We start from the raw sequence: 26,203 nt of genomic DNA, 5'->3' as shown, positions 1-26,203 counted from the left end.
AACACCAGCAGTTTACAGCAAAAGAAAAGGATTACATTCTATAAAATGAGAACAGAAACAAAATCATAACCTCTAACTGAAATCCTCTAAAATATCCAGTGATCAAAATTAATCCCACCAGATTTAAACCACAGCCTGTCAATAGCAGAAACTTATTTGGGAAGAAGTGTGGGACATGTATACACTGCACTGGCAATTCAATGAGCCCCCATGGCTTAGTGGATAAAGAAATCAAGTAGTGGGGCACTTGGCCCTGCTGATTAGAAGGTACAAGTTTTATTTCTCATCTGTACTGAACTCAGCCTGAATAGCTGATTGGCTGCTAAAACCGGCCTTAGCCCTTAAAACTCTAACATTGGAAGAGCCAGCAGCTTCAGAGGAGGAAAGAAAATTCAGGAAGTACAACAATTCATCTATGACTGCATGAAGTCTAAACCACACTCACCAGATTCTCTACATCTGTACGAGCCAACACATATGTTCTCACATTCGGGTTCTGATGCAACAAGGTGTACAGCAGAAGAGTGGCCTGGTCAGATTTCTGCTGCTCATACAGTGCTGTGTACAAACTGTTGAAATTTATCTGGAAGCAGTAGGAGTTTGGTGACTGAATGGCAGTATTATCTGAAATGAAGGATTACAAGAAGTAAATAAAAGTATCTTGCAAATTTGGACTTCAACACTGTTCTTGACTTGTAATTTAATACTGCTGTTAATATAAATGAAAAACTAAGTTTGGCACATCCACATTATCACCTCAACAGATTAGTGCATGTTTGATAACCCAGCGTAGGGAAGACATATTGTGGTCCTGGCATGGAAGGAAATAAATAGAGATATTGCATCTCCCATAGTTGCATTGCAAGATGTCAAAAAAAAGGCATCTAAAAGTAGAGTGGTTAAGAAGAGAAACAAAATGCCTTGAGGTAGATGAGCAGCCATGATCTAGTTGAATGCTGGATCAGAGTCAAGAGGCCAAATAACCTACTCCAGCTCCTATTTCTTATGTTTCCTATGGTTACAACAGAGGTTTCCATCTCAACAGAAATCGGAGTAGGTTTACTGGAGAAATATGCTTGAAATATGTGGAACTGCTTTATAGGTGGTGGAAAATTACCAGAAAAAGACAGAGGTTGCTAGGATGGAAGAGGAGAACAGTGCAAGCATCTACTGCAACATTTTCTTGTAGATTGATGAATCTACTGTGTTTCTCATACATTTTCACTTTTAATTTCATTTTTTTTAAACCCTCTTCCTGTTCATGTTTTTTTCCTCTTCCTGTTTATGCTTGAGTGGCTTTCTGCATCCACTATTTGCACATTCTTTTGTTTCTCTTTAAATCTCTGAAGCCTCTCTTTAAATCTCTGAAGCCTCTCTTTATATTTATCAGTTTACGGGTTATTCAACATATTAGCTATTCTTTCTCCATCTCTATTTTTCCAACTGTACTAAAATGCCCGTTTACCCTTCAATCTTCAGTTACCTGATACCAACACGTCTTTGTTTCTTTTTAGATGCTAAGTAATCTGCTGTGCAATTCTAGCATTTTGTTTTTATTTTATATTCCCATCATTTAGTTCTTTTTTTACTTTTAATAAAATCGTATTTTCTTTAAAATCAGTCCAGTTCCGCATTTGCAAAGGGGTGTTGAGTCAGGTGATCAGTGATGGCAATAAATAAAAAGTGGTGATACGGTGCTTCAGGAATTCAACTACATTTGCTTGGATGTATATTCATTTAAAGTATAAATTTTACTTTTATATTTCCAGAGTTGGTACCTGCCATGCTTTGTGAAAATAAATGGTGCCTCTAATTCCAACTTTTTCTAAAACAGCCGATAGTTGCCTTCATAACATTTGGATAATTCAGTGAGCTGTTTTATGATTCCATTTCCTTTTTCACCGATAGTACTACTTCTGGAGTATCTTCAACAGTGTAAAATATGAGCACATTGATTAAACGCCCATTTTTTTAAAATAAGATTTTTTTTTTTACATAGGAGTATTTCCTTTTTCTTTAAACAAAGCTGCACTACCTTAATGCTTTTAAAAAACTATCAAGATTATGTACTTTCCACTTCAGCTCTCTGTAAACAGAAATTATATCACTAACCTCGACACGTTTTCTGAAACAAGCAATGCTTGTTCTTATCATATTTTTTAACTGCTAGACCATTAATCATTACAGTGTCATTTCATGATGTTCAACTTAGCAAGACTGCACCCCAAGACCAATGTGCGTAATATCTTAATCCTGAGTTGCTGTTTACTGAGGACCCCACGCTAGCATCTCGCACCGAAGCTTACTTACAGCAGCTTGCAGATCGGTTCTCCCAGGCCTGCAAGGAGTTTGGATGGACAGTCAGCATTAGCAAGACCAAAGTTATGGGCCAGGACATAGAGACTCCACCTTCCATTAACATCAGCAACCTCATGCTGGAGCTCAACAGCTTCACACACCTCAGATCAAATATTACCAGCAGCCAAAATCAGCACCAGGATTGCCAAGGCCTCAGCTGTCACATCAAAGTCAAGAGGTCAAGAGTGAACTAACAGCAAACTAACCAAAAATACAAAGCTCCGTGTTTACCAGGCTTGTGTTCTCAGCACCCTCTTCTACAGCAGCAAAGCATGGACAACTTATGAATGCCAAGAAAGGTGGCTGAACAGCTTCCACCTTTGCTGCCTCAAATGAATATTGGGAATCTCCTGGCAGGACACAGTGTGGAGCTCTTCATGAAGAAGGGTCATACGGACTCAAAACGTTAACTCTGTTTCTCTCTCCGCAGGTGCTGCTAGACCTGCTGAGTTTTTCCAGCATTTTCTGCTTTTGTTTCAGATGCAGTATTTTGCTTTCAGCCAATCTGCTTTCCATGCTAATATGTTACCCACTACGCCATGTGCTTTTATTTTCCTTAATAACCTTTGATGTGACACCTTATCAAATGTCTCTGGAAATCCAAGTACAGTATGTCTACAGGCTCCCCTTTATCCACTGCACGTTACTCCTTCAAAACACTCCAATAAATTGGTTAAACGATTTGCCTTTCACAAAACCATGCTGACTCTTCCCGATTGCCTTGAGCTCTTCTAAGCCCAGCTATTACCTCTTTAATAATTGATTCTAACAACTTCCCCACGATAGACGTCAAGCTACCTGGCCTAAAATTTCCTGCTTTCTGCCTCCTCCCTTCTTCAATAGAGGTGTTATATTTGCTGCTTTCCAGTCTGATGGAACCTTTGCAGAATCTAGCAAATTTTGGAAAATTCACTTCAGTTCTTCGACTACCTCAGTAGCCACCTCTTTTAAGACCTTAGGATGTAGTCCATCGGGACCTGGAGACTTACCAGCCTGCAGCTCAATTTGCTCAGTAACATTTCCCTAGTGATTTCAATTTCACTAAGTTCCTCTCTCCCTTTCACCTCCTAATTTGCAGCTGTTACTGGAATGTTTTTTGTATCCTCTATAGTGAACACAAGCAAAATATTTGTTCATTTCTTCTTCCATTTCCTTACTATCTACTATTAACTTCTCACCATCACTCTCTAGAGGACCAACACTCACTTTACTTACTCTTTTCCTTTTTAAATACCTGTTGAAACTCTTTCACATTTTTAGCTAGCTTCCCCTCATACCTCTAATTTTTTTCTCCTGATTAACCTTTTAGTCATTCTCTGCCGTTCTTCATATTCTATCCAATCATCTGTCCTGCCACTCATCTTTGCGGAGTTGTATGCTTTTTCCTTAAGTTTGATGCTTTCCTTGACTTCTTTAGTTAACCACAGATAGTGGGTCCTCCCCTTAGAATTTTTCTTTGTAATAGGAACGTACTTATTCTGAATACTCTGAAATATCCCCTTAAATGTTTGCCACTGCTTCTCTATTGATCTATCCTCTAGCCTGGTTTCCCAGCACAACAGCGCCCTAATTCAGGCATTATCCAATTCCTCAATCAAGCAATCTATAAGTCTTTGGTGCAATGAGTACATCTGACAGTTAAGCAGGTGAACAGTTAAAAGGGGATATATTTTTTTAAATTTGCAGGCTTAACACAAACCTTGTGTATTCTTGAAGGACATTATCGACTGTCTGTATGGATTTGGGCTTTCTGGTGTGTTGCTCAGGTTAGATAAAACAAGCAGCAGCAGGAGACTTCGATTTGCCAGTGGGGATGACACGTCCCCTTGCTGGGTTGCCTTATTCCCAACTCCTCCCAAGGTAAGAACTGTCCAGAGGCCAGCTGTTGAAGAGAAAGAGAGAAAGGAGATGAGAGTGTGTCCTTAATGCTTCATAAATCCATTTTCTTGCATCCACTCTTCCTTCCTGGCTCACAGTTAATAAAAAGCAATTTACCATTTTGATGAAGGTAACAAATGACTATACTGTGAAACATAACACATCACCAGCTTATTTAGGACAGATCAAGACCAAAGCAAAGGTACATTTTCATTACAATAAATTCAACTTCAAGATAGCAATTCTGAGACACAATTTCCATGTCCATTTCTGGGATACTATGAGCAATAAACAAAGGTTCTATAAATGTTGTCTTCATAGCAAAGCCCAATTCTGTATTTCCCTTAGTTAAAAGTGGAAAGCCAGACAATTCCCATATCCCCAACCCAAAAAGCACCACTTCCCACAGTACCAAGTGGCAACCAAATAAGTTGACAAAAGCAAGCTATCTTATTCTTCTGTTGGTAAAAAATCATTCACAGTATAAAAAGAGCATTTTCACCAACAGGAAGAAAGGTAAACCTTCACTGTATTATAGACATGATATTCACAGCAGGTCAAAATGGTTACAATTTTTCTCAAGTAAGGACGGATTAGTACTGAGATTCGGCGCAGTGGCTTGAAAATCGAGAACATGATTTTCCTGATGGCTACAAAAAATCAGAGGCCAGCAGTCACGTAACCATACAAATGACTGTACCCTGCTCATTCATAGCCCTCAGGAGGTTATGCCACCACCTTTTTACCCAAAGTATGATATCAAAGTTAGGGTGGTCTTTGGCAGCAACAGTGCAAGGTAAACCCATGATAAAAGCTGTCATGCATAATCACAAAAACGGACAAACCATCCTTGCCTCCAAGCGTGCTGGGCAATAATGATAATCCCTAGCTAGGAAAGAACATTTTATGATGACATTTAAGGCACTTCACTCACCCAAACGGCTAATTGCAATGAGGGCCAAGATTTTCAAATTCCTGCCCGAAGTCAACGGACCTTTGGCTGGTCCATCAAATTTCCCATCTCACCCATGACAATTCCTGCCATGGGCAGGACCGGAAAATCCCAGCTGAGATAAGCAAGCACTCAAACAAGTCATCCATAGGGTCCAGCAAAATACTTCCTCAATATCCAAGACAGATTACTGGCAGTTGTTATACTAATCACTTTTTAGATTCCTGCTTTCTGTCTCCTTCCTTTCTTGAATAGTGTTATATTTGTGGCTTTCCAATCCACAGGGTCCTTTCCAGAATCTAGGGAATTTTGGAAGATTACAACCAATGTATCCACTATCCCTCCAGCCACTTCCTTTAAGACTCTAGGATGCAAGCCATCAGATCCAGGGCACATTTCAACCTTGAGTCCCTTTAGTTTTCCTAGTACATTTTCTCTTGTGATTATGATGGTTTTAAGTTTCTCTCTCCCCTTTTGCCCCCTGCTTTTCTATTATCCTTGAGGACGCAACAGGGTGAAAAGATTGAGGAAGCTGGGTTTCTTGTCTTGGGAAAAGAAAAACTAAGTGGAGGCCTGATGGAGGTCTTTAAAATTATAAGGGATTTGATGGGCTGGGTGAAGAGAAACTTTTTCCATTTGCTGGGGCCATAAATGTAAGATAGCAACTAACAAATCAAACACAGAATTTACAAGGAACATACTTACAGTGAGAGCAGTGAGAATATGGAACCCATTGCAATAGAGTGGTTGAAGAAGAGAGCACTGAAGGCATTAAGGCAACAGTCGATGCACAGATGAACATAAAAACATAAGAACTAGGAGGAGTAGGCAATTCAGCCCCTTGAGCCTGCCCCGCCATTCATTACAATCATGGCTGATCTCATTTCAGCCTCAACTCCAATTTCCCACCCTCTCCCCATAACCTCTCAACCCATTACTAATTAAAAATCTATCTCCTCCTCAAATTTATTCAGCGCCCTGGAATCCACTGCACAATTCCACAGATTCACCACCCTTTGAGAAAAGTAATTCCTCCTCATCTCTGATTTAAATCTACTACCCCTTAGCCTAAAACTATGGCCTCTCATTCTAGAATGCCACAGAAGGGGAAACATCTGCTACATGTCTACTTTGTCTATACCCTTTAGCATCTTATATATCTCAATTAGATCCCCTTTCATCCTTCTAAACTCTAGCGAGTATAGGCCTAAACTGCTCAATCTCTCCTCATAAGGCAAGCCATGCATCTCTGGAATCAATCTAGTGAACCTCCTCTGAACCACCTCCAGTGCAACTACATCCTTCCTCAAGTAAGGGGACCAAAACTGTGTACAGTACTCCAGGTGCGGTCTCACCAATGCCTTGTACAGTTGCAACAACACTTCCTTATTTTTATACTCTATTCCTTTAGCAATAAATGCCAAAATTCCATTTGCATTCCTTATTGCCTGCTGTATCTGCATTCCAGCTTTCAGCGATTCATGCATGAGGACACACAGATCCCTCTGCACTGAAGCATTCTGAAGTTTCTCTCCATTTAAATAATAAGTCGCCTTTTTATTCTTCCAACCAAAGTGGATAACCTCACACTTATCCATCTGCCAAATATTAGCCCATTCATCTAACCTATCCATATCCATTTGTAAATTTCTTATTTATTCATTGCAACTTACTTTCCCACCTATTTTGGTGTCATCTGCAAATTTAGTTGTAGTACCTTCTATCCCTGAATCCAAGTCATTAATATAGATTGTAAATAGTTGGGGCCCAAGGACCGAACCCTGTGGCACCCCACTAGTTACAGCTTGCCATCCATAAAATGACCCATTTATCCTAACTCTCTACTTTCTGTTGGTTAGCCAATCCACTATCCAAGCTCATATATTACCCCTAACTCCATGTGATCTTATCTTGTGTATTAATCTTTTGTGCAGCACCTAATCAAAGGCCTTTGGAAGTCCAGATATACTACATCTACAGGTTCCCCATTATCTACTTTGCTTGTCACATCTTCAAAGAACTCTAGCAAATTAGTCAAACACGATTTACTCTTCATAAAACCATGCTGACTCTGATGGATTGCATTTTGACTTTCCAAATGCCCCATTACTACTTAATAATGGATTCCAACAATTTCCCAATGACTAACTGGGTCTATAGATTCTAACTTTCAGCACCCCCCCCGCCGAATAAGGGCATTATATTAACATTTTTCCAATCCACTGGAACCTTTCCAGAATCCAGGGAATTTTGGAATATTATAGCCAGTGCATCCACTATCTCCACTGCCACTTCCTTTATGACCCTGGGATGTAGGCCATCTGGGCACTTTTTCGCTAGTGATGGTGATTGTTCTAAGTTCCTCCTTCTCTATACACTCTGCACTACCTGTTACTATTGGGGTGGTACTAGTGTCCTCCACTGTGAAAACTGAGGCAAAATATTGATTAAGCGTCACTGTCATTTCTGCGTTCCCCACTATTAACTCCCCAGTCTCGTCCTCCAATATTCAGTTTAGCTACTCTCTTTCCTTTTATAAACTTGTAGAAGCCATTGCTATCAGTTTTTACATTTTGCGCTAATTTTTTCATAATTTACCTTTGCTCTTTTTATTTTTTTTAGTGACCCTTTGTTCATCTTTAAAAGTTTCCCAATCTTCCAGCCTGCCACTGACCTTTGCAATTTGGTATGCTTTAGTTTTTGCCTTGAAGTTATCTTTAACTTCCTTGCTTAGCCATGGATGCTTTTTCCTCCTTTTACCATCTTTCTTCCTCATTGGGATATATTTTACTTGGGAGGAATTGAATATCTCCTTAAATATCTGCCGCTGTTCATCCACTGTCCTACCTTGTAGTCTTCCTGCCCCAGTCCACTTGGGACAAATCTGCCCTCCAGAACACTAGTATGGGACTCAAGTTTCTCACACTCAAACTGAACTTGAAATTCTAGAATGCTATGATCACTCTTCCCTAGAGGATCCTTTACTATGATATCATTAATTAATCCCATCTCATTACACAAAACTAAATCCAGAATAGCCTGCTCCCTGATTGTTTCTTGGAGCAATATGTTGTGGAACCAATCTCTAATATACTCTATGAACTCTCCCTCAAGGCTGCCCTTGCCAATTTGATTAGTCCAGTCTATATGCATATTAAAATCACCCGTGATTATTGCTGTGCCTTTCTTACACATTCCCAGTATTTCCAGGTTTATACTGTGCCCTGCTGCTAAACTACTGCTTAAAGTACCCTTGGATGTTCAACTCTCAAACCTGTTCTCCCTGTACCACATCTCAGTAATCGCCACCAAATCGTACCTATTTATCTCTATTTGTGCTGTTAACTCATTAGTTTTATTCCAAATGCTATGTGCATTCAGATACAAAACCTTTAGGTTTGCCCTATTGTCAATTTTCCCTATTCGTACATGATTCTTTGGTGCAATATGGCATTCACACGCTCTGTCCCTTCCTTTCACTTTTAGATAGCAATCAGCCTTGTCACTAACCTGCACTCTTACCCTGTCCTTAAACTTTGATTTTTTATATTTCCATGCAACTGAACCCTCCCCACCACTATTTAGTTTAAAATCCTATCTACGACCCTGGTTATGCGGTTCGCCAAGACACTGGTCCCAACATGATTCAAGTGGAGCCCGTCCAAACGGAATAGCTCCCTCTTTCCCCAGTACAGGTGCCAACATCCCATGATTCGAACCTACTTCTCCCACACCAATCTTTTGAACCACGCATTTACCTCTTTAATCTTATTGACCCTGTGCCAATTAGCTCATGGCTCAGGTAGTAATCCGGAGATTATTACCTTTATGGTTCTGCTTTTTAATTTAGCCCCGAGCTGCTTGTATTCCCTCAGCAGAACCTCTTTCCTTCTCCTACCTATATTGTTGGTACCCACATGGACCACGACAACTGGATCTTTCCCCTCCAACCCCAAGTTCCTCTGCAGCCCAGATGAGATATCCTTAACCCTGGCACCACGTAGGCAACACAGCCTTCGGGACTCTCGATCCTGGCTACAGAGAGCCGTATCTATTCCCTTAACTATACTATCCCCGATTACAACTACATTTCCCTTTTCTCCTCCCACATGAATGGCTCCCTGTACCACCATGAAAAGCATTGGGGGAAAGGCTTATGTGGAGTAAAAATATCTGTATATACCATCTGGGTCAAATAGCCTAATTCCTGTGCTGTAGACTTTTATGTAACTCTATCTGTTGCAATGCCCTTGCCAAAGAACAGTGTGCAGAAGCATAGAGTTGACTGATGATGACTTGATACACTATGATGAATTTCAACCAGAGTATTGGAGTCATGTTAACCACTTGAAGTCAGTCTCCTTTGGACACATTTTCTCTCATCAGTGCTGACTTATGCCTCTTCCCAACAACCAGGAGTGTTTGAAGACATATAACGCAATAGTATGGCAAGCACTCAACGCCCTTTATGTTTTCTTCCCATATCTAAATATTATACAAATTGAGAGGAAAAATATACTCTGGCAGAATTTAAACCCAAGGCTTTCTGATCCCATCCTGCATTGGGTTGCCAGATGACATCAGATTGGAGCTGATAAGACTCCTAAACTGCTAAGCTTATACTGTTGCAATACAACTTCCATTGTATCAGCAATGACAAAACAAAAAAATAAGCAAGTGTCTCAGCTTTCACCTAACAATGATATAAGAATACATCTATTTTGATAGAGGTACAAGCACAGTGGGCAGCAAAGGCAGAAGGCCTCTATTTGTTATTGGGTTTAGCTACTGAACATAAAGGTATTGCAGCAACTTACCACTGGCATCTAGTGGAGAAAGATAAAACCATAAAGATCAATCACATCTCATTATCAGCCAATTGCAGCATTAGTGATAATAACAAAATTGTCAGGATTGCATTATATCCTTCCAACCGAAAGGAGGAAGTTGGTCGTCATGAGGGCTTTAGATAAAGAACAGGAAGGAGTGGTACCAAGAGGGAATATATATATATATATATATATATATATATATAGATATGTGTGTGTGTATATATTATATATATATATATATATATATATACACAATATATATATAAAAGCAGAGATAATATATATAGATATACAAACAACACACACTCAATTTGTTTTGAAGATTAGTTTCAAAAATGAGTGTGTTTCATTCCAAATACAAAAAAAAGTGTTTTGAAGAAACTGACCCATAAAGCAATGAAAAATTACTACAGTTGGCTTATCCTCAAGTACTCGTGAATAAATTACAGCCATTTTGCACTTTATTTTAAAACTCAAGATGACTGGTCTTCAAGTGGCTTTTGCTAACTTACATATTATCAAGGCTAGACATGCAAAGGTGACTTTTACTCAAACGAGCTCATTGTTGGATAACTGCATGCAACATCTTGGGGTTACCATTGACCAGAAACTTAACTGGACTGGGCAGAAATACTGTTGCTACAAGGAGAGGTCTGAGGATGGGAAATCTGCAGCTAGTAACTCATCTCGTGATTCCCCAAAGCACAAGTATGATCCACTTGCCTTGATGAGCGCAACTCCAATGACACTGAAGAAGTTCAACATCATCCAGGACAAAGCAGCCCACTTGATTGGCACCCCATCCACCAACTTAAACAGTCATTGCCTCCACCACCAGCACACAGTAAACAGCAAAGACAATTTGAGTTCAAGCACCTTCATGCAATACTGATTGAGGGAATGCTTTAAGATTGAAATTAATTAAGAGCATCACATAAGCATTACAGTAGTATGTTTTTTTTATTCATTCACATGATGTGGGCTTCGCTGGCTGGGCCAGCATATATTGCCCATCCCTAATTCCCTCGAGAAGGTGGTGGTGAGCTGCCTTCTTGAACTGTTGCAGTCCATGTGGTGTAGGTACACCAGTGCTGTTAGAGAGGGAGTTCCAGGGTTTTGACCAAATGACTGCAGGAACGGTGATATATCTTCAAACCAAGATGATGAGTGACTTGGGGGGTGGGGGGGGCACTTCCAGGTAGTGGTGCTCCCATGTGTCTGCTGCCCTTGTCCTTCTAGATGCTAGTAGTTGTGGGTTTGGAGGTGCTGTCGAAAGAGCCTTGGTGAATTCTTAAAATCCGCCTTAGGATGTTACACACCGCTGCTACTCTGCATTGATGGGGGAGGGAGTGAATGTTTATGGATGCGGTGCCAATCAAGAGGGCTGCTTTGTCCTGGATGGTGTCAAGCTTCTTGATGTTGTGGGAGCTGCACTCATCCAGGCAAGTGGGGAATACTCCATCACACTCCTGACTTGTGCCTTGTAGATGGTGGACAGGTTTTGGAGAGTCAGGAGGTGAGCTAATCATCGCAGGATTCCTAGCCTCTGACCTGCTCTTGTAGCCACAGTATTTATATGGCTAGTCCAGTTCAGCTTCTGGTCAATGGTAACCCCCAGGATGTTGACAGTGGGGGATTCAGTGATGGTTATGCAACTGAACATCAAGGGGCAATGGTTAGATTCTCTCTTATTGGAGATGGTCATTGCCTGACACTTGCGTGGCGCAAATGTTACTTGCCACTTGTCAGCTCAAGCCTGGATATTGTCCAGGTCTTGCTGCATTTGGACATGGACTGCTTCAGTATCTGGGGAATTGCAAATGGTGAACATTGTGCAATCATCAGCGAATACCTCCACTTCTGACCTTATGATGGAAGGAAAGTCATTGAGGAAGCAGCTGAAGATGGTTGGGCCTAGGACACTACTCTGAGGATCCCCTGCAGCGATGTCCTGGAGCTGAGATGATAATCTCCAACAACTACAACCATCTTCCTTTGTGCTAGATATGACTCCAATCAGTGAAGAGGTGTTAGACCAAATATAAGTTTTTTGAAAGTACATTGGTGCTAATATACAAAATAATTCTCATAAAACACAGCTGTGAGATGTTTTGTGTATGAGGAGTGTCTCTAACAAGTGCAGTTCAATTCTGACTAACACCATTTGAAACATTCAAACAATAAACAACAGAACATCAAATAATGATACATTAGAATTTACTAGTGATCAGGACATAATTACATATAGGCTGACAAATAAAGAAAATGGCATACACCACTGCTATTCTCTTTGATGAGAATTGTTTACACACCTTAGTACCAAATCTATAATTTTTTAAACATTCTTTTCAAATTAATATCTTGATCACTGACAACTATAGGTCTCTTACTTTAACTATAGAAGTAGGAAGAAAGCAGGAAAATATCACCCACAACAAAAGTGTTGACTGAATATTTTCTAGAATTTAAGCAATTGTTAAACTAACATAACCAGATCTGAACAACAATGGCTCTGAACAACAATGTATGTAATTAACCATACAAACCAAGGTTATCCCAAGTTTTAACTCTGGGGCTGAGTTAACTGACTTCATCATCAAAGGTGAAAGGGCCCATACAATTTGTCATAGTGACAGTCAAGAAAAATGTGTGAACATGAGATGAGGACAGGGGGCAGGCTGCTGAAACTCATTATTGAGGGTCCCACATATAAAATGTGGGCTAATTGTGCAAATGCCAGAGGCCAAACAGTAACTGACCAACTCTTTGAATAAAGAAGCGGATAAGATACCATGACAATAAGAAAGATTGGTACACTGTTTGCCTCATGAAGGCCATGAAAGTTTAACAATTGAAAAAGTGAAAAACGCTGAAATTAAATACATGTTCACAGAATGAACTACCTCAACATGTAAAAGATCTACATTGTTTAATCAAATAAAATATTGGGAAGTAGCCCAGCAGTTGGTGTTAATATTTACCCTCCACACGAGCAGGTAGTTCTAATCACAAATACCCATCATGTTTCCATATCCTTTCAGCACTTTTTTCTTTATTCACCTCTCTAATCTAATGTTGAAACTTGACAGCTTTTGCCTTAACCACTAATCCTGGAAGTAGTATTTTATATTGAAATCAGAAAGCTATTTGAAGCCTAGGAAGATTTTAAAAACACAGCAAATTTATGGAAATAAACAACAAATATTTCCTAATATTTTCTAACAATGAAAATTCCATTTGTGCTCTGAAACAATATTGTGTTATAGAAAGCTGATAGTCCATGTATTGTCTGAATATTTATGGAAATGTTACTTGACATCAATTCAATATTGCTCAACAGTTAAATGCACTCTACAGCTCTTTCATCAACAGCAAAAATATACACTGTGATAGAGTGGCACCAACGCTCCTGTGCTCACACAAATTACTACAGATAAGACCTCAAATTCTTTTACAACTTACTTCTCAAGATAAACAGAACTGGCTGACAGTATGTCTGCAGTGAGGATTACAGCCCAGCCTGGCTGTAGATAGCTGGATTGCCAAGGCTGACAGAAAGAGAAAAAGAAAGTGCTCGCCAAGCATTGAAAATGAGAGCCAAAGGCTTTGGGAATCAGTCCAGTCATACAGGGATCGATGTCTAGCCTCTCCGGTGCCAGGAAGGGGGCCAGTCACATGACACAATTAACTTACTTCGGTTGGCAACCACTCAGCATATGGCTGTAGACATGGTTTATTTAGCAAGGGGCTTGGATTTAAACATTTCACTGATGCAATAATACAAAGGTATCTGAAAATGTTAGCCTGGGAGGAGAGTTGGGGGGACAACAGCTGGTAATACAATCAGACTGCAATGTTAAATTCCTATGTTTTGATAGTCATCAGATACACTGTTCAATGAAATTTCTACAATTTCTCACTTGTTAATTTGTTTACACTGAAGTTCTTCTTACAAAAGCACAACACTGAGGTTATGATGAGGGTGGAGGCAGGTTGCCTCACATCCTTTAAAAAGTACCTGGATGAGCACTTGGCACGTCATAACATTCAAGGCTATGGGCCAAGTGCTAGTAAATGGGATTAGGTAGGTAGGTCAGGTGTTTCTCATGTGTCAGTGCAGACTCAATGGGCCAAAGGGCCTCTTTTGCACTGTGATTCAGTGATGTTTGAGAGAGGATTCTGTCTTTGCATTTAAGTGTGTCATGTCACCTCTGTAACACTCAGAATACCCCACGAGGTAGCAAAGCTGACTCAAAAAGTGTGCCTGCTTTTCCCAATGACTCAGTATATAGAACTGGACCAGGCCAGGTTAAGTCCAGGGTCATTGTTTGGTCTATACTGCTCTAGGCTGGCACTACAGTCAACCACAGCACCCATCAACATGGAGGAGGAAGATGGTGATATTAATCAAGATTCCTGTTCATGATGTCCAAGAAAGAACTTCAAATGAGAATTGAAATAGGCTCAATTCTGATGCCTTCCATATTTCAGTGACTGGCAAGGCTCATTATCTGGAATTAATCTCAAAGACAATGCAATTCACTTGCTAAAAGCACTCGAATGAATCTTAAAGTTGCAGACTCCGACCATTCGGTGGGATTGTGGAGCAAATTCATCGATCTCTATCTGAAAAGTTTAAACTGCCAACATTTTAAATTAAATATCTAATTTACCAAAAAATTTAAACACTACATATTTCACATGATTAAATTTATCCATTAAACTGTCTTTTGACACTTTCGCTTTTCAGTTCAAAGCCATAGCCTTCTACTAATGCCTTTGAATGAGTTTGATATTTTTGCCCAGAGCTGTGATGGCATGAGTTGAATTTGAATTATTCAGCCTCAGGATGTGAAGTGTACCTAATTTCTCAGGACACATCAGTACAATTCAGTCAGTTGTATTGATGCAATATGCTTCTATTAGCTTCAAGCAGTTTCTGCCTGGGAGCTTTCTTTTGGTCCATATCTTGTGTCAGTAGTAGCACTCTGAGATAGAAGGTCGGGAATTCTAACCCGTCAGAGAACTCAACACATAATCTAAACTGGCACTCCAGTATAAGTGCTGCAATCTTTTGGATGAGACATTAAACCAAATCTGCCCCCTCAAATGGAATCAAAAGGTTTCTTGGCACTTTTTGAAGAAGTACAGGGCAGTTCTCCCCATGCCGGGGCTAACATTCATCGCTCAACATCACCAGAAGAGAATATCTGGTCAAACTGCTGTTTGGGGGAGTATGTTGTATTCACACTGGCTAGCATTTTTGCCACAATATGAAACAGTGGCTACAATTCAAAGTACTTCTGGCTGTGATGTGCTTTGGCTGCCCTGAAGGTTTGCAATGCTCCAGATAAATGCAAGTTCTTTAATTTTGTCTCAAAAATTTTGAAAACCAGAGTAAATTTCGAAAGCTTCATCGAGAGTAAGTTTGCTTGTGTCTGTTTTAAAATGGAGAGGTTAAAAGAGAGCATGAAGAAATAATATTAATCACATAACTGTTATAACTTCTGTTTTGTTTCTAAGTTAACCTAACAAGGGGAACAGGAGAGATACAAATGATTGAAGAGAGAATGTCTTCCTGTGTTATTTATTCAGTTTTCAAAATAGAACTTTGAAGCCAACTAATTATCTCACTAGTGTTTTGCTAACTAACAGAACAGATAATTGATCATTGCTTATAACCAAAACTGAGGTTTTAATTGTTTTATTTATTCATTCCTGGGGCGTGGGGATTGCTAGATAAGACAGCATTTGCCCATCCCTAATTGCCCTTGAGAAGCAGTGAGCTGCCTTCCTGAACCACTGGCAGTCCATGTGTTTTAGGAACACCCACAGTGTTGTTTGAAAGGGAGTACCAGGATTTTGATCCAGCAACTGTGAAGGAACAGCAATAAAGTTCCAAGTCAGTATGGTGTGAGACTTGGAGGGGAATTTGCAGGTGGTGGTGTTCCCATGCATCTGCTGCACTTGTCCTTCTGGCGGTAGAGGCTACGGATTTGGAAAGTGCTGCCAAAGGTGCCTTGGTAAGCTGCAGCAATACATTTTGTATATAATACATACGGCTGCCACTGTGCATTGATGGTGGAGGAAATGAATGTTTAGGTTGGTGGATGGGGTGCCAGTCATGTGGACTGCTTTATCCTGAGTGGTGTCAAGCTTCTTGAATGTTGTTGCAGCTGCACTTATCCAGGCAAGTGGAGCATATTCCATCACATTCCTGACTTATGCCTTGTAGATGGTAGAGAGGCTTTGGGAGTCAGGTGGTGAGTTACTCGTCACAGAATTCCCAACCTCTGACCTGCTCTTGTAACCACAGTATGGCTGGTTCAGTTCAGTTTCTGGTCAACGGTAACCCTCAGGATGTTGATAGTGGGGATTCAGCGGTGATAATGCCATTGAATATCAAGGGCAAATGGTTAGATTCTTTCTTGTTGGAGTTGGCCATTGCCTGGCACTTGTGTGGCACGTATGTCACTTGCCAGTTATCAGTCCAAGCCTGAATATTGCTGAGGTTTTGCTGCATATAAACACAGGCTACTTCAGTATCTGAGTCGTCGTCAATGGTACTGAACATAGTTTTATTTGTATTCATTCACAGGATGTGGGCTTCGCTGGCTGAACTAGTATTTATTTCCCATCCCTAGTTACCCTTGAGAAGGTGGTGGTGAGCTCCTTACTTGAACCACTGCAATCCATGTGGTGTAGGTACACCCACAGTGCTATTAGGAAGGGAGTTCCAGGATTTTGACCCAGTGACACTGAAGGAACAGCGATATATTTCCAAGTCAGGATAGTGAGTGACTTGAAGGGGAACTTCCAGGTGGTGGTGTTCCCATGTGTCTGCTGCCCTTCTCCTTCTAGGAGATAGTGGTCATGGTTTTGGAAGGTGCTATCTAAGGAGCCTTGGTGAATTACCGCAATGCATCTTGTAGATGGTACACAGTGCTGCTACTGTGCATTGGTGAAGGGAGTGAATGTTTGTGGATGTGGTGCCAATCAAGTGGGCTGCTTTGTCCCGAATGGTATCAAGCTTCTCGCGTGTTGTGGAAGCTGTACTCATCCAGGCAAGTGGGGAGTATCCACATTGTGCAATCATCAGTGATCATCCTCACTTCTGCCTTTATGATAGAGGGAAGGTCATTGATGAAGTAGCTGAAGATTGCTGGACCTAGGACACTACTTAAAGGAACTCCTGCAGTGATGTCCCGGGGCTGAGATGATTGACCTCCAACAACCATAACCATCCTCCTTTATGCTAGGTATGACAACAACCAGTGGAGAGTTTTCCCCATATTCCCACTGACTTCATTTTTGCTAGGGCTCCTTAATGCCACACTCAAGTCAAATCTTGCCTTGATGTTAAGGCAAGTCACTCTCACCTCACCCCAGCTCTTTTGTCAATGTATGAGCCAAGGATGTAATGAGATCAGGAGTTGAGTGTCCCTGGTGGAACCCAAACTGTGTGTCAGTGAGCAGGTTATTGGTAAGCAAGTGCCACTTCACAGCACTGTCGATGACACCTTCCAACACCTGGCCAATGATCGAGAAAAGTCTGATGGAACAGTAATTGAATTTGTCCTGCTTTGTGGGTACGACATACCTGGGCAATTATTCCACATTGCTGGGTATCTGCCAGTATTATAGCTGTACTGGAATATCTTGGCTAGGGCGGTGGCTATTTCTGGAGCACAAGACTCCAGTACTATTGCAGGAATGTTGTCAAGGCCTACAGCCTTTGCAGTATCCAGTGCCATTTCTTGATTTCATGTGGAGGGAATCGAATTGGCTGAAGACTGACATCTGGCATCAAGAGGACAAGATGGATCATCCTCCCTGCACTTCTGGCTGAAGATGGTTGCAAATCCTTCAGCCTTGTCTTTTAAACTGGTGTGCTGGGCTCCCCCATCATTGAGGATAGGGGTATTTGTGGAGCCGCTTCCTCCTGTTAGTGGTTGAAGTGCCCACCATCATTAATGACTGGATATGGCAGGACTGGAGAGCTTAGATCTGATCCATTGATTGTGGAATTGCTCAGCTTTGTCTATTGCATGCTGTTTTCACTGGTGGCATGCAAGTAGTCCCATGTTGTAGCTTCACCAGACTGACGCCTAATTTTTAGGTATGCCTGCTCCTGGCATGCCCTCCTGCACTCTTCCAGGCTTGTTGGTAATGGTAGAGTGAAGGATATGCCAGGACATGAGGTACAGCTTGTGGTTGAATACAATTTTGCTGCTGCTAATGGACCACAGAGCTTCATAAATGCCCAGCTTTGAGTTGCTAGATGTGTTTGAAATCTATCCCACTAGCACAGTGGTAGTGCCATACAGCAAGATGGAGGGTATCCTCAATGTAAAGGTGGGACTTGTTGTGTTTGTGTCCACATGTACATAAGCGCATGTACATGTGGCACTTGCAGAAGTATAATTATATAGAAGAGAGATTTAGGCTATTAAAAGCTTTTCTCCCATTCAAATTTGATTTTTTTTTCAACTCGTTAAATTTAGAAAGTAAACAGAGGCTCTAAAGCAAATAGTAGAGAAGGTAGGAGAGGAATAGGTTTGGGGTAAGGAGGACCTCCATGATTTTGAATACCTCTTGCAAAATGCTCTCCATCCTCTTTTCTCCAAGGAAAACAATCCTAACTTCTCCAATCTATCTTGATAACTGAAGTCCCTCATTCCTGGAACCATTCTCATGAATCCTTTCTGCACTTTCTCCAACATCTTCACATCCTTCATATGAACATACCAAATAGGAAGAGTGTACCATTCAGCCCCTCGAACCTGCTCTGCCATTCAATAAGATCATGGCTGATCCATTTGTATTTTGAATTCCACATTCCCATCTACCACCGATAACCTTTGTTTCCCTTGCCTAACAAGAATCTACCTACATCTGCCATAAAAATATTCAATGACACCGCCTCCTGGGGCAGAGTGGGAGGCAGTAGCGTGGTGGTTTTGTCACTGGACCAGTAATCTGGAGACCCGAGTTTGAATCCCAGCACCATGATGGTGGAATTTGAATTCAATAAAAATCTGGAATTGTCATAAAATTGTGTGGATGGTCATTAAAACCCTTTAGGGAAGGAAATCTGCCGTCCTCACCTGGTCTAACTTACATGTGACTCCAGGTCCATGGTAATGAAGCTGACTCTTAAATGCCCTCTGAAATGGCCTAAATGGCGCTGAAAAGCCAATAAAAAAATAATGAAACTGGATGGACCACCCGGCATCAACATATGCACCAGAAACAAAAATGGGAAAACCCAGCCCTGTCGACCCTGCAAAGTCCTCCTTACTAACATCTGGGGGCTTGTGCCAAAATTGGGAACGCTGTCTCACAGACTAGTCAAGCAACAGCCTGACATAGTCATCCTTACGGAATCATACCTTAAAGATAATATCTCAGACATCACCATTGTGCATCCCTTGGTATGTCCTGTCCCACTGGCAAGTTAGACTCAGAAGATATGGCAGCATAGTGGTATACAGTCAGGAGGGAGTTGCCGTGGAAGTCCTCAACATCAGTTCCCGATGGCATTATGGCATTGCGTCAAACTAGGCAAGGAAACCTCCTGCAGGTTACCACGCAGCACACCCCCGCACCCCGTCCTCCCCCCACCAGCTGATGAATCAGTAATCCTCCATGCTGAACACCACTTCGAGGAAGCACTGAGGGTTGCAAGGGCCAGACTGTACTCATGGTGAGACTGGCTCGGAAGCACCACCACAGACCAAGCTGGCCAAGTCCTAAAGGACCTAGCTGCTAAACTGGATCTGCAGTAGGTGGCAAGGGAACCAACAGGGAAAAATATACTTGACCTCATTCTCACCACCCTGCAAGCCACAGAGGCATCTGTCCATAGCAGTATCAGTGGGAGTGACCACCTCACAGTCATTATCGAGACGAAGTCCCGTCTTCATACTGAGGATACCTTCCATTGTGTTGTGTGGCACTACCACAGTGCTAAATGTGATGGACTTCAAACAGATCTGGCAGCTCAAGATTGGGCACCCATGAGGCAATGTGGGCCATCAGCAGCAGCAGAAATGGACTCAACCACAATCTGTAACCTTATGGCCCGGCATGTCTCCCACCCTACCATAACTACCAAAGTTAAGGGATCAACCCTGCAAAAGTTAAGGCTGAAACATTAACAATCTTCAGCCAGAAGTACCGAGTGGATGATCCATCTTGGCCTCCTCTGGAGGTCCCGAACCTCCTGACAGATGCCAGTCTTCAATCAATTTGATTCACTCCATGTGATATTAAGTTGAAGGCACTGGATACTGGAAAGGCTATGAGCCATAACAATATTCTAGCAACAGTACTGAAGACTTGTGCTCCAGAACCTGCCGCGCCCCTATCCAAGCTGTTCCAGTACAGGTACAACACTGGCATCTACCCGGCTATGTGGAAAATTGCCCAGGTATGTCCTGTACACCAAAAGCAGGACAAATCCAGTCTGGCCAATTACTGCCCCATCAGTCTACTCTCCATCATCAGTAAAGTGACAGAAGGAGTCAACAACAGTCCTATCAAGCAGCACTTGCTTAGCAATAACCTGCTCACTGATGCTCAGTTTGGCTGGCGCCAGGGTCACTCAGCTTCTGACCTCATCACAGCCTTGGATCAAACATGGAGAAAAGAGCTGATCTCCAGAGGTGAGGTGAGAGTGATTGACTTTGACATCAAGGCCACATTTGACCAAGTGTGGCATTAAAGAGCTCGAGCAAAACTGCAGTCAATGGGAATCCGGGGGAAAACTCTCCTTTGGTTGGAGTCATACCTAGCACAAAGGAAGATGGTTATGGTTGTTGGAGGTCAATCATCTCAGTTCCAAGACATCACTGCAGAAGTTCCTCAGGGTAGTGTCCTAGGCCCAGCCATCTTCAACTGCTTCATCAATAACCTACTTTCCATCATTAGGTCAGAAGCGGGCATATTTGCTCATGATTGCACAATGTTCAATACCATTCGTGACTCCTCAGATACTGAAGCAGTCCATGTCCAAATGCAGTAAGACCTGGACAATATCCAGGCTTGGGCTGACAAGTGGCAAGGAATATTCATGCCACATAAGTGCCAGGCAATGACCATCTCCAACAAGAGAGAATCTAACCATTGCCCTAACATTCAATGGCATTACCATCACTGAATCCCCCACTATCAACATCCTGGAGGTTATCATCGAATAGAAACTGAACTGGACTAGCCATATAAATAACATGGCTACAAGAGCAGGTCAGGAGCTAGGCATCCTGCGACAAGTAACTCACCTCTGACTCCCCAAAGCCTGTCCGCCAGATGGAAGGCTCAAGTCAAGAGTGTGATGGAATACTCCCAACTTGCCTGGATGAGTGCAACTCCAACAACACTCAAGAGGCTTGACATCATCCAGGACAAAGCAGCCCGCTTGATTAGCACCACATCCATAAACATTCACTCCCTCCACCAATGACAAACAGTGGCAGAAGTATGTACCATCTACAGATTCACTGCAGAAACTCACCAAGCCACCGTGGGCAGCATCTTCCAAACCCACAACCGCTACCATCTAGAAGAACAAGAGCAGTAGAATAATGGGAATACCACCACCTGGAAGTTCCCCTCCAAGCCACTCACCATCCTGACTTGGAAATATCCATTCCTTCACTGTCAATGGATCAAAATCCTGGAACACCCTCTCCAACAGCTTTATGGGTGTACCCACATCACATGGACTGCAGCAGTTCAAGAAGGTGGCTCACCACCACCTTCTCAAGGACAACTAGGTATGGGCAATAAATGCTAGCCTAGCCTGCGAAGCCCACATTCTGTAAATGAATAAAGAAAGTAGTTCCAAAGTCGCACAGCCCTCAGAAAAAAAAATCTCTTCATTTTTTCCTAAAAGGTCAATCCCTAATTTTAAAACAGTGGCCCCTAGTTCTGGACTCACCCACCAGATGAAACGTCCTTTCCACTTCCACCTTGTCAATGCCATTCAGGATCTTATATACTTTAATCAAGTCACCCTTACTCTTCTAAACTCCAGTAGAAACAAGCTTAGTCTGTCTAACCTTTCCTCATAAGACGACCCACTTTTTCCAGGTGTCAATCCAGTAAACCTCCTGAGCCGCCTCCAACACATTTACATCCTTCTGTAAATAAGGAGACCAAAACTGCACACAATATTCAACGTGTGATTTCACCAATGCCTTGTATAGCTGAAGCATAACATCCTTACTTTTATGTTCAATCCCTCTCGCAATAAAGGATAGCATTCCAATAGCTTTCTTATTTACTTACTGTACCTGAATACTAACCTTTTGTGACTCATGCACTAGAACACCCCGATCCCTCTGCAGCTCGGAATTCTGCAGCCGGTCTCTGTTTAAGTAATACTCTGCCAAATCGAACAACTTCACATTTTCCCACATTATACTTCATCTGCCAGATTTTTGCCCACTCACTCAACCTATGTCTGTCTTCAACCTCCTTATGTCCTCTTCAAAACATACTTTCCTAACTACCTTTATGTCATCTGGAAATTTAGCTACCATGTTTTCACTCCCCTCATCTAAGCACTTGATATAAGTTGTAAAAAGTTGAGACCTCAGCACAGATCCCTGTGGGACTCCACTAATCACATCCTACAAATCTGAAAAAGACCCATTTATGCATACTCTGTTTTCTGCCAGCTAGCCATTCTTCTATCCATGCTAATATGAGCCTTTATTTTCTGCAATAACCTCGGATGTGGCACCTTTTCAAATGCTTTCTGGAAATCCAAGTACAGCGATCTACAGGCTCCCCTTTATCCACAGCACAGAACGCCAATAAATTGGTTAAACCATGATTTCCCTTTCACAAAACCATGCTGGCTCTTCCCAATTACCTTCAGTTTCTCCAAGTGCCCAGCCAAAACCTCCTCCATGATCAATTCTAAACCCTTCCCCACAACAGACGTCTATAGTTGCCTGTTTCCTGCCTCCCTCTCTTCTTGAATAGAGGGGTTATATTTTCAGTCTGATGGAATCTTTCCAGGATCTAGTGAATTTTGGAAAATTAACACCAACGCATCTGCTAGTGCAGTGCCCAAAACTGGATGCAATACTCCAGCTGAGGATGAACCCGCGTTACTTACAGGTTCAACATAACCTCCCTGCTCTTGTACTTTGTGCCTCCATTAATATTAATAAAGCCAGGATACTGTATGTTTTATTAACTGCTCTCTCAACCTGTCCTGCCGCCTTCAATGGCTTATGCACTTATCCACCCAGATTCCTTTGTTCCCGCACCCCCTTTAGAGTTGCACCCTTCATTTTATATTGTCTCTCCATGTACTTCCTACCAAAGTGAGTCACACTACATTTTTCAACATTGAACTTCATCAACCACCTGTGCACCCCATTCCATCAACTTGTCTACGCCCCTTTGAAGCTCTACACTATTTCCTCACAGGTCAGAATGCTTTTAATTTTTAATCAGCAAATTCTGAAATTCCGCCCTGTACGCCAAAGTTTAGGTCATTAATATACATCAGGAAAAGCCCCCACACTGAACCCGGGTAACTCCACTAAAAACCTACCCCAAGCCTGAAAAACATCCATTAACAACTACCCGTCATTCAACCAATTTTTTATCCATATTGCTACTCTTCCTTTTATTCCATAAGCTATAATTTTGCTCACAAGCCTATGAGTGGGTGTTACATTTGTAATTCTCCAGTCCTCTGACAACACTTGAGCCTAAGGTTGAATGAAAAATTATGCTTCCACTATTTCCAACCTCACTTCCCTCAGTACTCTTGGATGCATCTCATCCAGTCCTGATGCCTTATCAACTTTAATTACAAACAGCCTATCCAATATGTCAATTTTGAAACTATCAAGTGTTTGAATTACCTTCTCTTTCACCGTGGCCTGGGTAGCAACTTCTTCCCTGGCAAAGACAGGTGCATTGTATTCATTTAAAACCTCAGCTATGTCTTTTGCCTCCATGCGTAAATCTCCTTTTTGGTCCCTAATCTTCCCTACTCCTCCTTTGACCACCCTTTTACAATTTATACGCCTATAAAAGACTTTGGGATTTCCTTTTATATTAGGTACAAGTCTCTTTTCGTACTCCCTCTTTGTTTCTCTTATTTGCTTTATCACCTTCCCTCTGAACCTTACATATTCAGCCTGGTTTTCAATTGTATTTTCTACCTGACATCTGTCATAAGTATACTTTTTCTTCCTGGTCTTAATTTCTATCTCTTGTCGTCCAGAAAGCTCTGATTGTTTGCCCTACCTTTCCCTTTCAAGGAATGTACTTTGACTGTCCCTGAACTCTCTCTTCTTTGAAGGTCACCCACTGTTCAGCTACCATTTTCCCTGCCAACTTTTGACTGCGGCTTATCCAGTCCAGAACCATTCTTACCCCATTGAAGTTGGCAATCCCCCAGTTAATTACTTTTACTCTAGATTGTTCTTTGTCCTTTTCCATAATTAGCCTAAACCTCATGATACAATGGTCGGTGTTCCCGAAATGTTTTTAGAATATGGTAGTGGGCAAGCAGTAGGCGAGGAGTTGATCATGAACTGAATGAAGAGGGAAAGAGAGTTGCCAAATTTTTGCACAGAAAAATAGAGGTAACTTTGATTTAATAAAAGTATTATACTAGTTTTAAAAACAGTATCTTTCTAGACAAGGGTGGTCAATATAATAAATAGAAGTTTTGTCCTGGACACTAAACATTTAGCAAATCATTAGCTTATCTGGATAATTGAAGAACATTTGTGTTGGAAACCCCTTTGATTTCAGTTGGTCTGTAAAGGGAGAAAGCACATCAGGTTTTTTGGAAAATGAAAAGTCATCTACAAAAGCAGTCAAGTTTTGGTCAAGAGATGACAATGAGACGAATTTCTGTCCTAGGCCATAAACAAAAATGCAGGGGATTAGTCTGTTAAATAAGATCCGCTGATGCTGTCGTGAGGAAGCACAGCGTGTTTATCATTTTATTTGGGAAAACTAGTTGCATTGATTGAAATATAAAATTAATCATAGCTGCTAATTTATATGTTCACCTGTGTTTACCTACATTCCACTTTGAACATCCTGCAAAACTCCAGCACAATTTCATCATTCCCAGTTTCTAACTTAAAACACTGCAGTACTAAAGGCCTTTTTTAAATCATAAAAACAGAAAATGCAGCAAATGCTCAGCAGGTCAGGCAGCATCTGTTGAGAGGGAAACAGGTTTAATGTTTCAGGTCAGAATTCCAGATCTGCGATATTTCGCTTTTGTACTAAAGACCTATTTTTAACCTCTTTCTTTGTTATTCCAATTACTGGTGGGTTATGGTCCACGTAGAGGCTGCTATGGTGGGTGTGTGAGGATAGCGCAAGATAAATAAGCACGACATACCATGACAGCAGATCTCCTGGCAGGAGTAGCTACAAGTAGCAGCAGAGACTGATAGCTTTTTTAAAAGGTATTTGAATTTCCAGTGACTTGACTAAAAGGATCACAGAACATGATTTCAAGTTTTAAGACTTCTACAGTAACGAACTAAAAGCAACATTGTCTAAACACTATTCAACAGGCAACTTATATTCTAATCTAAGGAAATTAAATTCCCTATTTAGCTTTTAATACAAACGAAAATCTCCTGATACAATTATATTTCACACTGCCCCTTAAGTGGACATTTTACTCTCCTGAAACCAGTTTAAAGTTATTCTCAGCTCCCAAGGGACTGCTTTGTTTTTCCTTTCCCATTCAGCTAACTCCTAATCCCAGAATTTACTTTCACGGTGAGGGTTACAATGGAGGTTCCTCGCCTCCAGCTCAAGCTAGGTGAATCTTCCAGCCTCCGTTAAATCCTCATAAACTCAGTCTCTTTAATCTGAGTGCAAGCCCTCACCTACATTGTGTGTGCTAAACCATAGTCAGCATTTCCTCTGCTTCAGGTGCAAGGCTGGCTGCCTCTATCTCCTACCCACTGTCTCTCATATGGCTGCAGATTGACTTGTGTCTTAGAATTTCATGGATATCTTAGAAAACCCGCAACCCAATACTACAATGGCTTTCTATTAACTTTTCCCCTCACAAAGCTCATCTCCAAGGCAATGTAATTTTTTTATTCTTTCATGGGAGGTGGGCATCAATGGCAAGGCCTAATTACTCACCCCTTGAACTGAGTGGCTTCCTAGG

At 41.5% G+C, this 26,203-nt stretch overlaps 1 protein-coding gene across 2 annotated transcripts in view; it reads right to left on the bottom strand.

Moving 5' to 3' along the window:
- Nucleotides 1–26,203, bottom strand: part of dym (dymeclin) — a 553,915-nt gene that overhangs the window by 376,216 nt on the left and 151,496 nt on the right. For both annotated transcript variants that reach the window (XM_041192773.1, XM_041192774.1), the window contains exons 9-10: nt 4,058–4,240; nt 446–624 (exon numbers count right to left, since the gene is read on the bottom strand). In XM_041192773.1, coding sequence (XP_041048707.1) covers nt 446–624; nt 4,058–4,240 — 362 coding nt within the window. The remainder of the gene's footprint in view (nt 1–445; nt 625–4,057; nt 4,241–26,203) is intronic.

This window comes from Carcharodon carcharias, chromosome 1 (assembly GCF_017639515.1).
Source record: "Carcharodon carcharias isolate sCarCar2 chromosome 1, sCarCar2.pri, whole genome shotgun sequence".
In the NCBI taxonomy this organism is placed as follows: Eukaryota; Metazoa; Chordata; class Chondrichthyes; order Lamniformes; family Lamnidae; genus Carcharodon; species Carcharodon carcharias.
The sequence above is the reverse complement of the archived record's forward strand: the minus strand, read 5'-3'. Positions and strand labels throughout refer to the sequence as shown.